Genomic DNA, 12850 nt, shown 5'->3' on the forward strand with positions numbered 1-12850 from the left:
CTACGGCATGGGGAACACATGTGCAGTAAAACACGCAGCAGCAGCAGCAGCGGCGGTGGTGGTTGTTGTGGTTGTTGTTGTTGTTGTTATTATTGGCAGTGCCGGGGGGAAGGTTAAGGTCTTTCCGTTGACATGTGCTCAAGGCCTGTTGCTGTTACTTGAGCTGTTACCCCTAGTAGTTATGAGTACCGTCGTTACCATGAGGAAACGATGGAGGGAATATCAGTGCACGTCATCCGACACAGAGGTCTCGACTGGTCTTGATCAAAGGGGGAGATCATCACGCTGCTTGTAAAGAACATTTTTGCTCTGGACCCAAGCCCTCTGTGGAAAGATCAGTGTTTATCTTTCTGGCTGTGTAGTCCTTCACGTTTTGCTCCTCTTTATTTATCAGCCAAAAGTCACCTCTTTATCATCACACGCCATCCCAATGAAACTAAACGGGTCGGTCCGTTGAAGGGTCCTGCAGGGACCAGCGGGGGGGGCGTGGGGAGTAATGGGGAGACTGGGGAGCAGAGCCTCAGACGGCTGCAGGCCCAGTCTACACCTTCTCTCTGGCAACCTGGAGTCACATGGGAGGAACCACCGGGGCGGCCATTGTCACCCCACCCCCCACCCCCCGCCCGGTGTTAAACAAGGATGGATTGTGCCGCCCTGTGCACTGCCCGGGTCCCTCTCTCCCTCGCCCCTCTCTCTGCGCCGCTCTGTAATCATTTCATCAACTCCCTCGGCTCGCGTGTCTTCTCCCTTCAGCGAGCAGCCACATAACAAAACACACTCAGTGACATTGTTCCCTTTCACGCCATCACTCCCGCCACTCGATGAGACGCCGTGCTCCACCCTCCAAACGCCACCCAACGCCAACGACCCAGCTCTCCTTCGCTGTACTTTACCCCCTTCCCCCCCCCCGCGGGCGCGTGTTTGATGTGCGGGGAGCCGCGGGTGCCCGGGCTCTGATTTAGCGCTTCGCGGCGTGGTCAAGAGGAGGTGCCGCCGCCGCCGCCCTCGCGCTCTTCGAGGTCAGCGGGCAGCCGCCGCCGCCGCCGCGGCGCACGAGAGGGGCGTGGCCACCGCCGATGACATTGCCAGACTCAGGTCCGGACTGTACCACTGGGCTCGGGGGAAGGGTGACGCCGAAGTGGGTTATTGCATGTTATTGTAGTATTGTTTTTGCAGTGACGTACAGTGCAATCTGCCTGCAATCCCTACTTTAATTATTTACTTTTTCACTGACTATAACATACCCCAGAGGAAAACAGACTAGATTCCCCTGGCTGACTACAGGCCTGTGATTATTTTCTCAGTATTGATTCCCCGTCGCTGTATTCCCTTTGTTTTGCGTTGAGGGTAAAAAGAAGCGATTCCGCGTTGGAACCCGGCTCTGAAGTATGCGGCGCGCGTTTTCCCCGTCGGTCGCGCCGAGGCATCGGTGAGCCCTCTTAAACAAGAGGCTGTAATTATGAGGAAAGATATCGGCGCGAGGGCTCGGAGGGTGGGCTGCGTGCATCGAGTGCTCTGTGTGCCGCCTGGCGCTTTTTAAAAGGCCTTGTCAGAAGCACGAGTGTACGCGGGAGCGTTTGAGTAAATTTAAAATTTAATTAAATTTGATTGTTTTAATCACTCAGGATTCAGAGGCAGGTCAAAACTTTCAATCACAAACGGGCCCTAATGGCCTCCTCGTTTGAAGCACCACGCGCTGAGCCTTTTTTTTTCCGGACACCTTTTTTTCCGCACGGGATGATCAGAGTTGTTAAATATCCATTGTTTCGGCGCTTTCGTGTAGCTCAACATATCAATTTGGACAAAAATGTCTCCCCTGTCTCTTTTTTGCACTGCTCTGTATTTTTTATAATCCCTTGCTTTGTTCAATCATTTTCAGATTCTGAGCGACAATATTTTTTTGTATTTAAAGCCTGCGCGTCATTATATGTTTGTGCATGTTATGCTAACCGCTACACATTTGGCTACCGCTACACCTTTTGTCTTATGCTACAGCTACACTATTGTGTGGCACGGGCCATGTTGTGCACTGGGAGTGCGTGTCTTTGTGTTGGTGGTCCCGGGGGGCTTCATGAGGAGGAAGAAGGTGTTCAGCGGGGCGGTTAAGCTGGCTGTTTGTACCGCAGCGGCAGTGGGTGTCAGCGGCTCAGCGCGGCGTTTAGCATTGGCCCGCGGCCTCGTCTCAGCGCTCTGTTGTTCTGTCCGTTCCACCTGCAACGAGGACCAAAGGTCATCTGGTTTCTGAGCTTAAACATCAACCGGACGCACGCCCGGGTTTGCGTTTAATATATTGTCCATTAACAAAGACCAGCGATTACACCGCCTGCACCCCTGGTTCCCCCCCCATCCCCCCTCCATCCCCAAAAAAGCTTTTACATCTTAAGTGGTACCAAAGCCATAATTGGGCATGCTTTGAGAGGCAGTGTCAGCGTATAGGACATCAGTGATCCGGGTGAATTCTGTTAAATTTCCTCCCCACAGCAAGCCCCCCTCTTCCTCCCTCCACTGCCCACCCCCCCCATGTGCTGGTAACCCCACAGCCCCAGCAGGGTCACCTGGATCACTAGCTTTTCTCCAAATGGACATTTCGCCTGGCAGGTGCATTATACCCTTTATTTTCAGATTGTCTATCCGCTGCTAATGCCTGGCAGGTTGATTGCTCTGGCTGCCTGGCTGGGACGCGGCTGTCGAGAGCGTCCGGGACTCGCTGAAAGACAGTGATTACTGTTTTCCTTTAAGCCTGATTGAGGCCCTTGAAAGGAAAGATTTTAACCTTCCCCCGTTGGCACGGCCGTGTATAGCTGTACGTCCCAACGGCTCGTGTCATCAACGCAATTCTGTAAACTCATCAGAGTGAACCGCCGCGCCGTTACCAACCCCCACCCCCGAGAAACTCCATCAGAGAGGGTGGAGCAGTAGAGAGCAAAAAGAAAAAAAATCACTTTATGGATAAAGTGACGGATGACATTATCATTTAGATTATCTGGGGGAAAGAGAGTGCTTGAATGCGCGCGCCGTCCCCGTCCCCATAAATTAACCATAACACTCTCCCCACCGCCGACAAAACCGCATTTCTCCGTTTATTCGATTCTGGTTTTTTTCGCCTTTCTCCGACGCTATACGTCGAAATTGTCCTATAAGGCTATTTATAGCCCCGCCCCCCCCCCCCCCCCGCCGCTCTGTAAAGCGTATTATTCCGAGCTTTCAGCCGCGCGGCTGCAGTTAGCCAGCTGGCCGGCGCACAAGCTGTATTTTCTGGTGGGTTCTCTGAGGCTGAATAGCGGCCGGTCGGACCCCCCGTGCTGACGGTAATTGCAGGGGCCTGCCTTGTTGTTCGCGGGGAAGCTTGTCTTGGGGGCGGCCAGGCAGAAAGCCTCAGTACCATCCTGGTAACACCTCCTAGGGGCGCTAAGACAATCACACACACACACACACACACACACACACACACACACACACACACACACACACACACACACACACACACACACACACAGGCGTTTACACGCGCATTGTCACACACGCGCATTCTCGCACGCACGCGCATTCTCGCACGCACATGTATACACATACACGCACGTACGTATGCAAACACACATGTGTACACGTCCTGAGACATGTATACACACATGCACTCGCACACACACACACATACAAACACACGTATATATAGATACACGTACACTCACACATGTAAACACATACACGCACACACACATACAAACACACATAGACGCACACACATGCGTGCATGCATTCAGATAGACACACACACACACACACACACACACACACACACACACACACACACACACACACACACACACACACACACACACACACACACACACACACACACACACACACACACACACAGCCATCTGCTGGGAAAAGCGCTGCCACCTTGCAGTCAGCTGGACGGGCCGACCCGGGGATGGGCTGGTGCCCGGGGGGGGGGGTCTTGGTGCAGGTGCTCCTCAGGATCCCCTCTGCCCCCGTTTGCCCTCTTGGCCTGGGTCCCTGGATCGGGGGGGGCAACTTGTTACTGGGACACGCAGGAGATGGCTACACTGACAACCTGCGCTGTCTGAATGCTGAAAGGCAGGGCGCTCATTAAGAGAGTAAAGAGAGAGAGGTTGGGGGGGAGGGCGGGGGCGTGAGTCTCTGTAACTAGTTGCCACCCGCTGTTTCGCCCCCAATGACAAACCCAGTCGGCTATAGAGGAGCGGATTCTTTCTGAAAGCCAACATTGTGTTGGGAAAATCCAAACAAATGTTAAGGCAGAGATAGAAGAATGAGCCCACAGCCGTAATCGCCAGGTGAGGGAAGAAGACGACGAGCCGGAGAAGAATGGCTTTCAACGTCGTCTGAATGACTCAAAGAAGTGAAACATCTATACAGTCCGGTCCACACACAAGAGTATCGACCGTTAAATCGACCCGTCGCAGAAAGCGATCACACCCTTTTTCTTTTTCCTGTGTGATTTTTACTCCACCCGTTATTTAGGATTTACTCCTAAAATGGAACCGTCGATTCGATCAGAAATTTTTCTTTTTGTGTTTTCTTGTGGAGGCTGGTCTGGAGGCAAGTTTCCTGCTCACGATTTAAGTTATAAGTGCCGTGCCCGGTCAAAACCGGGCCTGTTCGGAAACGGGATGATGGCTTGGCCTGTGTGGCTGCTTTCTCGAGAACCGCTCAGCCAAACAAAAAACGCTCATCCAAACAATCTCCCACTCCGCACTTTCCCTGCCCCTTAGCATTACACACGCCAAGTGAGGAGTGGATCAGACCAACGGTCCTAGAGATATGCAAAGGGCCTTCATATATACGCAAACACACACACGGCCTCCTCGCTTTATAGGTCGATTAACAGGACCCTTTATTTACTTTCTAGCTGAGGAAGAGGAAGAGGAAGAAGTGGCTCCAGTCCAACCAGCAATTGAGACCCAGACGGAGAAGAACGACCAGCAGGAGGAAGACGAAGGTACGCTCTCGCTCCCTCAAAAACCTTGTTCATTTGTCCGTCTGTCTGTGACTGACTGCCTGACCGCCCCTCCCCAGTGTTAACCCACGAGCTGACGGAGGAGGAGAAACAGCAGATCCTCCACTCGGAGGAGTTCATGACCTTCTTCGACCACAGCACTCGCATCGTGGAGAGGGCTCTGTCGGAGCACGTGGACGTGTTCTTCGACTACAGCGGCCGCACCCTGGAGGAGAAGGAGGGGTAAGGGCCGAAGGGTTCAGCGGGCAGAGGGTTGGGCTCGCGGGGCTGAAGGCACCACGTTCGATACCCCGATGTCTGTGCCCGTTCTGTAGGCCTCCATACTATCTGGCCCCTTAACGACGTGTATCTGAATCAGTACACAAATCCCTTTGGGATCAAAACTTCTTAAAGCTACATTTGTATTCAATTATAATAAATAATAATAAATATAAATAATAATTTACCCTTTAATATTTGCTTAAGGGTCACGCCGCCTTCAGGTTTCGGTCAAGGTTCTAGAACCATTTTAAACATTGTGTTCCGTCTGAGCAAGTGTGAGGCGTGTGGTCAAATGTTTACAGAACCAACGTCACCCTCGCTCCTGATAGAGGGTGGGGCCAATTGAGAACTACTATTCTGGAAAAAAGCGTTTTTTAGAGGGTGAGGCAGACCTCTTGTATCCCCCACTAATTACCAAATTAAACAGTTTAGGTAATAAACACTTTGTGAGACCCAAATGGCTTTGTTTTCAACTGAAAAAGTGCTTTAGGGTTTTATTTACATGTATTATTTTTTGTGTTTTTCTACTCCTTTCAGGGAAATCCAGGCTGGAGCAAAGCTGTCCCTGAACAGGCAGTTCATGGACGAAAGCTGGTCCAAACACCGCGTGGTCACCTGTCTGGACTGGTCCTCTCAGGTGAGCGCACACACACACACACACACACACACACACACACACACACACACACACACACACACACACACACACACACACACACACACACACACACACACACACACACACACACACACACACACACACACACACCTCTCTACATTGTCCGCCTAGTCATGTCTGTAGATTGTAATATTTATATCCATTTTTACAATCACGATGTCGGTACACAAACGTTAGCCTGTCTCCGTAGCTTAGCCCCACGTCGACCCAGCAGCCGTGCCAACAGCGCGGCACAGCCCCGGCTCTCCGATTGGCTGTCGGGGGGGGGGGGGGGGGGGGGGGCAGTTATTCTATATGATTACACGGCCCAGGCTGTGACGCTATCGGCTCTCGGCCCCTGGTCTCCGGGGGACGCTAACTTATGTCACGCATAACTTAGTCACTTAGTCACCGGGCCGTAATGATCCGTTTCCTCCTGCATCCGTGTTCATTTAACACGGCGGCCCCCGACCGCTTGTGACAGTGACATAACACGGGGTCCCCGGCCCGGCAGCCACAGGGTCGCCCACAGGCCCTCCCACGTAGGCCGTACCGGGGTCTGAGCTGTGAGAGAGGCAGCAGGCGTTAGGGCTAGTTTACATCTGGCCGGTTGTGTTTTCTATAGAGGGTGCCCTGACTCTAGAGCTACTTCTGCCCTCCCTCCGGCCACTGCTGCTTTATGTATTCATCAACACACACGCATACATACACACACACTTAACACACACACACTTAACACACACACTTAACACACACACACACACACACACACACACACACACACACACACGCATATATACATACACACACACAGAAACACTTAACACACACACAGACACACTTAACACACACACACACACACACACACACACACACACACACACAAACACACAGACACACTAACACACACGCACACACACACGCATATATAACACACACACACAGGCATATATACACACACACAGACACACTAACACACACACACACACACACACACATGCATATACACACACACACACACTAACACACACACGCATATACACACACGCATATACACACACACAGACACACTAACACACGCATATACACACACACAGACATACTAACACACACGCATATACACACACACACGCACGTACGCACGCACCGAGGGCTTCGCCTTTATGAGGTTGTTGTACCCCCGCCGTCTGAAGCCCTTCGCCCCCCTCCACCCCCCCGGTGCCTCCACAAGCACTCCTAAAGAACTGCTCTCCGTGTGGCTCCGAGGGAAGTTATCGCGGAGTAAACGCAGATGGGATTTAAACAAATGTTTTGGGAGCCGATCGCTCTGTAGGGTCTGACGGAACATAAATCTCCGGGAGGAAGTAGGAGGGGGTGGTGGTTTGCCGGGGGGGGGGGGGGGGGGGGGGGGGGTGACGTGCTTCTTCTGCAGAGTGGCAGTGTGTGTGTGTGTGTGTGTGCGGATCCTCATCGCATTAAACTGTGCGTGTGTGCATTCCTCATCAAATTAATTGTGTGTGTGTGTGTGTGTGTGTGTGTGTGTGTGTGTGTGTGTCCAGTACCCAGAGCTGCTGCTGGCGTCGTACAACAACAACGAGGAAGCGCCCCACGAGCCGGACGGCGTGGCGCTGGTGTGGAACATGAAGTACAAGAAGAACACGCCCGAGTACGTGTTCCACTGCCAGGTCGGTTCCACGCACCTCCCTGTTCTCCTCTCCCCTTTGCTCTGTGCTCTCTCCTCTCTGTTCTCCTCTCCCCTCTGTTCTCCCCGCTGTTCCCCCCCTCTGTTCTCCCCTCTGCTCTCCCCTCTGCTCTCCCCTCTGCTCTCCTCTATGTTCTCCCCTCCCTGTTCTCTCTTCTCTTCTCTCTGTTCTTTGTCCTCTCCCCTGTCTCCTCTCTGTTCCCCCCCTCTCCTCTCTGTTGCCCCCCCTCCTGCCACTAGGGGGCGACCTCCAGAGAACCACGTGCAGTGTCTCCAACACCTCCTCCCCCCCATAACGCTTGTCACCTCCGCTGCCCTCCCGTCTCCTGGAGTCCTTCTCCATGAGGTCACCAGCCTGGAATCCGCTTGAGTCGAGTGTCTTACCTCATCCGACCAGCGTTTGTTGGGCCCGCGGCACAGGAGTGCGTCGGGAGCTCTGTTTTGTATCGTGCCACCAATAGGAACAGAGATTTGTGCGATCGTGTGTTCTGGGCTTCAGCCACTGGTGGAAGACCCCCGGAGGGTGCTGTGGGAGGGGGTGTAGGGGGATCTCGACAGGGCTTCGGTAGGATGGCTTCAGCGGCACCAGACCCGTCGTCATACGCTGCAGACAAGGGCCCTGTGTTCAGCCAGCAGAGGAGGGGCGAGGTGGGGCAGGCCTCGTTAGGTGGGGGGCTGGCTGGGTCTGCCCCGGGGGGCTGGAGGGGGGGGTACACCAGGACACGTTGAGTAGAACCACATGTCGGCGCCTCGCAGGGCGGATGTGGACGTGGGGAACAGAATGAAAAAGAACAAAAAAAGTCCACAAACAGAAGTGTGAAGGCATTACCTCACTGAGTGACTAACCTAGCCCTATGACAGAGTCCTACAGAACATAATCCTTTAACATAGTCCTATAACATAACCCTATAACTGTATAACAGACTCCTACAACAGAGTCCTACAACTGTAGAACATAATCCTTTAACAGAGTCCTACAACTGTATAACATAATCCTTTAGCATAGTCCTATAACATAACCCTATAACTGTATAACAGACTCCTACAACAGAGTCCTACAACTGTAGAACATAATCCTTTAACATAGTCCTACAACTGTATAACATAATCCTTTAACATAGTCCTATAACATAACCCTATAACTGTATAACAGACTCCTACAACAGAGTCCTACAACTGTATAACTTAATCCTTTAACATAGTCCTGTAACATAACCCTATAACTGTATAACAGACTCCTACAACAGAGTCCTACAACTGTATAACATAATCCTTTAACATAGTCCTATAACATAACCCTATAACTGTATAACAGGCTCCTACAACAGAGTCCTACAACTGTATAACATAATCCTTTAACATAGTCCTATAACATAACCCTATAACTGTATAACAGACTCCTACAACAGAGTCCTACAACTGTATAACATAATCCTTTAAAATAGTCCTATAACTGTATCACAGGGTTGTCTAACAGTCCTATAACACTATCCTATTACTGTATAACAGTCTTCTAACGTAGTCCTATAACACTATCCTATTACTGTATGACAGAGTCTTCTAACATAGTCCTATAACACTATCCTATTACTGTATAACAGTCTTCTAACGTAGTCCTATAACACTATCCTATTACTGTATGACAGAGTCTTCTAACATAGTCCTATAACACTATCCTATCACTGTATGACAGTCTTCTAACATTGTCCTATAACACTATCCTATTACTGTATAACAGTCTTCTAACATAGTCCTATAACACTATCCTATTACTGTATGACGGAGTCTTCTAACAGAGTCCTTACGTAGTCCTATAACAATAACAAATGTCTTATAACTCCAGCCCCGGTTTTCCTCATTGTTTTTGGGGAGAGACGGGACTGCTGTGGTTGGGAAGAATAGCTTGTGGTTGGGAAAGCTTGATGACCCAGGAGGACAACTAACCCTAACCCTAACCCGAGAGACACGGGGCGAGAGACACGGGGCGAGAGACACGGGGCGAGGGACACGGGGCGAGGGACACGGGGCGAGAGACGCGGGGCGAGAGACACGGAGAGAGAGACACGGGGCGAGAGACACGGAGAGAGAGACACGGGGCGAGAGACACGGGGCGAGAGACACGGGGCGAGAGACACGGAGAGAGAGACACGGGCGAGAGACACGGGGCGAGAGACACGGGGCGAGAGTCACGGGGCGAGAGACACTGAGAGAGAGACACGGGGCGAGAGACACGGGGCGAGGGACACGGGGCGAGAGACACGGGGCGAGAGACACGGGGCGAGAGACACGGAGAGAGGGACACGGGGCAAGAAACACGGGGCGAGAGACACGGGGCGAGAGACACAGGGCGAGGGACACGGGGCGAGAGACACGGGGCGAGAGACACGGGGCGAGAGACACGGGGCGAGAGACACGGGGCGAGAGACACGGGGCGAGAGACACGGGGCGAGGGACACGGGGCGAGAGACACGGGGCGAGAGACACGTCATGAGGAGGCTGCTGGAGCTGAACCCACTCTGTACTGGCTGCATGCTGGGAACCAGCTTCTCAGGTGGGCCACACTGAGCCATGAGTCATGGAAGAAAAACTCCACCACCCTCACCACCACCCTGATCACCCCTAGCACCACCCTCCCCCCCCCACCAACACTAGTACCCCCACCACCACCACCTCCTCCTGCCCCACCCACCATCACTATTAGGGCTGGGTAAAATAATCGATTTCATCGGTTTTGGATCGATTTCATTTAAATTTTGTGATATCGATTCATAGGGCATGAGATCAATTTATTCATTTTTTATCTTTTAAATTTTTTTTGTTACCATTATTATTTTTGCACTTTAATAAACAATGCCTTAATGCAATTTGCAGTGATGTAATGTTGTACTTCAAGTACACTTTCACTTGCAATTCCTTTCAAATTTTAAAATTGCACTTTTGAGACTTGAGACGGTTTTGTTTACAGCTCAAGTATAAACTGTCCAATTGACATGTTTGCACTTAAAACCTGTTGTTTAAGGTTAAGAGAAAATATAAAGTACATTTGCATTTTTTAACACAGTTGAGACATTTTCATTATTGAGGAGCAGATCGAATCGTGATTAATCGAATCAGAACCTTATGAATCGAAATCAAATCGATTTAGGAAATTGGCCGCGATACCCAGCCCTAATCACTATTCCCATCACCCCTAGGACCACCCTCCCCCCCAACACCACCACCCCCATCGCCCTCCCCACCATCACCACTAACACCACCCCCACCACCACCACCACCACCACCACCACCACCACCACCGCCTCTAGATCGTTATAACAGAATGCAAACAGACGGGCCGTTCCCTTCAGAGCGCGGGCGTTTCCTTCTGATGCAGCGTCGTGCCTCGCTGCTCGTAGCGTGTGGATAAGAGCCGCCCAGCTCCGGTGTTACCAGACTGGGGTTCCGTGTCGGTGTTATAATGGGGGGGTTCCAGCCCGCTGTACCCCACAGGGCGCCCCCCCTCTGGTCGATATGCCCTCCCCCCGCCGCGTTCTTCATGCATCGGGTGTCGTGTGTTTCCGTCCCCCAGTCTGCGGTGATGTCAGCGGCGTACGCCAAGTTCCACCCCAACGTGGTGGTGGGAGGAACCTACTCGGGACAGATCGTTCTCTGGGACAACCGGAGCAACAAGAGGACCCCCGTGCAGCGGACCCCCCTGTCAGCTGCCGCGCACACGGTACGCTGACACGCACACACTAGAACACGCACACGCGGTACGCTGACACACACACACATGAACACGCACACACGGTACGCTGACACGCATACACTAGAACACGCACACGCGGTACGCTGACACGCACACACTAGAACACGCACACGCGGTACGCTGACACGCACACACATGAACACGCACACACGGTACGCTGACACACATACACTAGAACACGCACACACTAGAACACGCACACAAGGTACGCTGACACGCACACACTAGAACACGCACACGCGGTACGGTGACACGCACACACTAGAACACACACACAAGGTATGGTGACACGCACACACTAGAACACACACACAAGGTACGGTGACACACACACACTAGAACACGCACACACGGTACGGTGACACGCACACACTAGAACACGCACACAATGTACGGTGACACGCACACACATACACTAGAACACGCACACATACGAACACACATACATGGTACGGCGACACACACACACACACACACATTGTACGGCCACACACAAACACACACACATGGTATGGTGACCCGCGCACACATCGTGACACCCAGGAAAACACACACACGTATACACACAACTACGCTATGGTGACACACAGATGCTGCGTTGGTTTGTCTTAAGCCATGTTTAAGACTTTTTCCCTCCCCCTCGGTCTCCCACTCGGTCTCCCCTCTTCCCCCCCCCCCCCCACACTCTCTCTCCCCCCTCTCTCTCCACTCTCCCCCCTCTCTCTCCCCCCCCCCCCCCCCCCCCACAGCACCCAGTGTACTGCGTGAACGTGGTGGGCACCCAGAACGCCCACAACCTGATCAGCATCTCCACGGACGGAAAGATGTGTTCCTGGAGCCTGGACATGCTCTCACAGCCCCAGGTAACCCCGCTATGAGCTCCTAGCCTCCTCCATCCCCCCCACCCCCGTGTGCTGTCAGCGGTCGGAATCTCTTCCCAATCCCACTTCCAACCTCTTAGTTCTGTGACAATTTCATGATGAAAAATAGTTGAATATTGATTGCAGCATGTGCAAAAGTGTGAACAGGAAACGCCTATGGTGCACATCCTGCTGCATCCCTGCCCTCACGGCTGTTTGTCATGCACGAGAGAACTTCATAACAATAGCTCGTAATAGCTCGAACGCACGTAGGTCGGAGATGACGCGTTTTCCACTCCATCGTTCCACCTCCGACCGCTGAAGAACGCGGCAGAGCACCGCACCTGCTTGGGACGATCTCTGCCTGTGTACTGAATTAGCTTTTCACGTGACGGTATCGACCGGCGCTCAGGCGTGTCGGTACGATACCCGATCAGTACCAGTATTGGAGGAATTTCCGATCCTTGCATCGGTGTCGGAGCGCGCCGCACAACGCAACGGCCCAGCAATCGGACGACGCGTTCCCAAACTGCGTCGCGCCTCGGTGCCTGGCCGCGGCGTGCGTCCTGGCGGCGTGGCCGTTCTCCCGTCCTCAGCGCGTCTCTCCCCGGTCTGCAGG

General features: G+C 52.6%; 1 protein-coding gene across 1 annotated transcript in view; it reads left to right on the forward strand.

Moving 5' to 3' along the window:
* dync1i2a (dynein, cytoplasmic 1, intermediate chain 2a) overlaps positions 1-12850 on the forward strand; it is a 23116-nt gene that overhangs the window by 6754 nt on the left and 3512 nt on the right. The window contains 6 exon segments of the mRNA XM_079732491.1: positions 4895-4984; positions 5062-5224; positions 5801-5900; positions 7481-7606; positions 11192-11338; positions 12121-12234. Coding sequence (XP_079588617.1) covers positions 4895-4984; positions 5062-5224; positions 5801-5900; positions 7481-7606; positions 11192-11338; positions 12121-12234 — 740 coding nt within the window.

The sequence above is a fragment of the Pollachius pollachius genome (assembly GCF_949987615.1).
Source record: "Pollachius pollachius genome assembly, chromosome: 3".
Taxonomy (NCBI): Eukaryota; Metazoa; Chordata; class Actinopteri; order Gadiformes; family Gadidae; genus Pollachius; species Pollachius pollachius.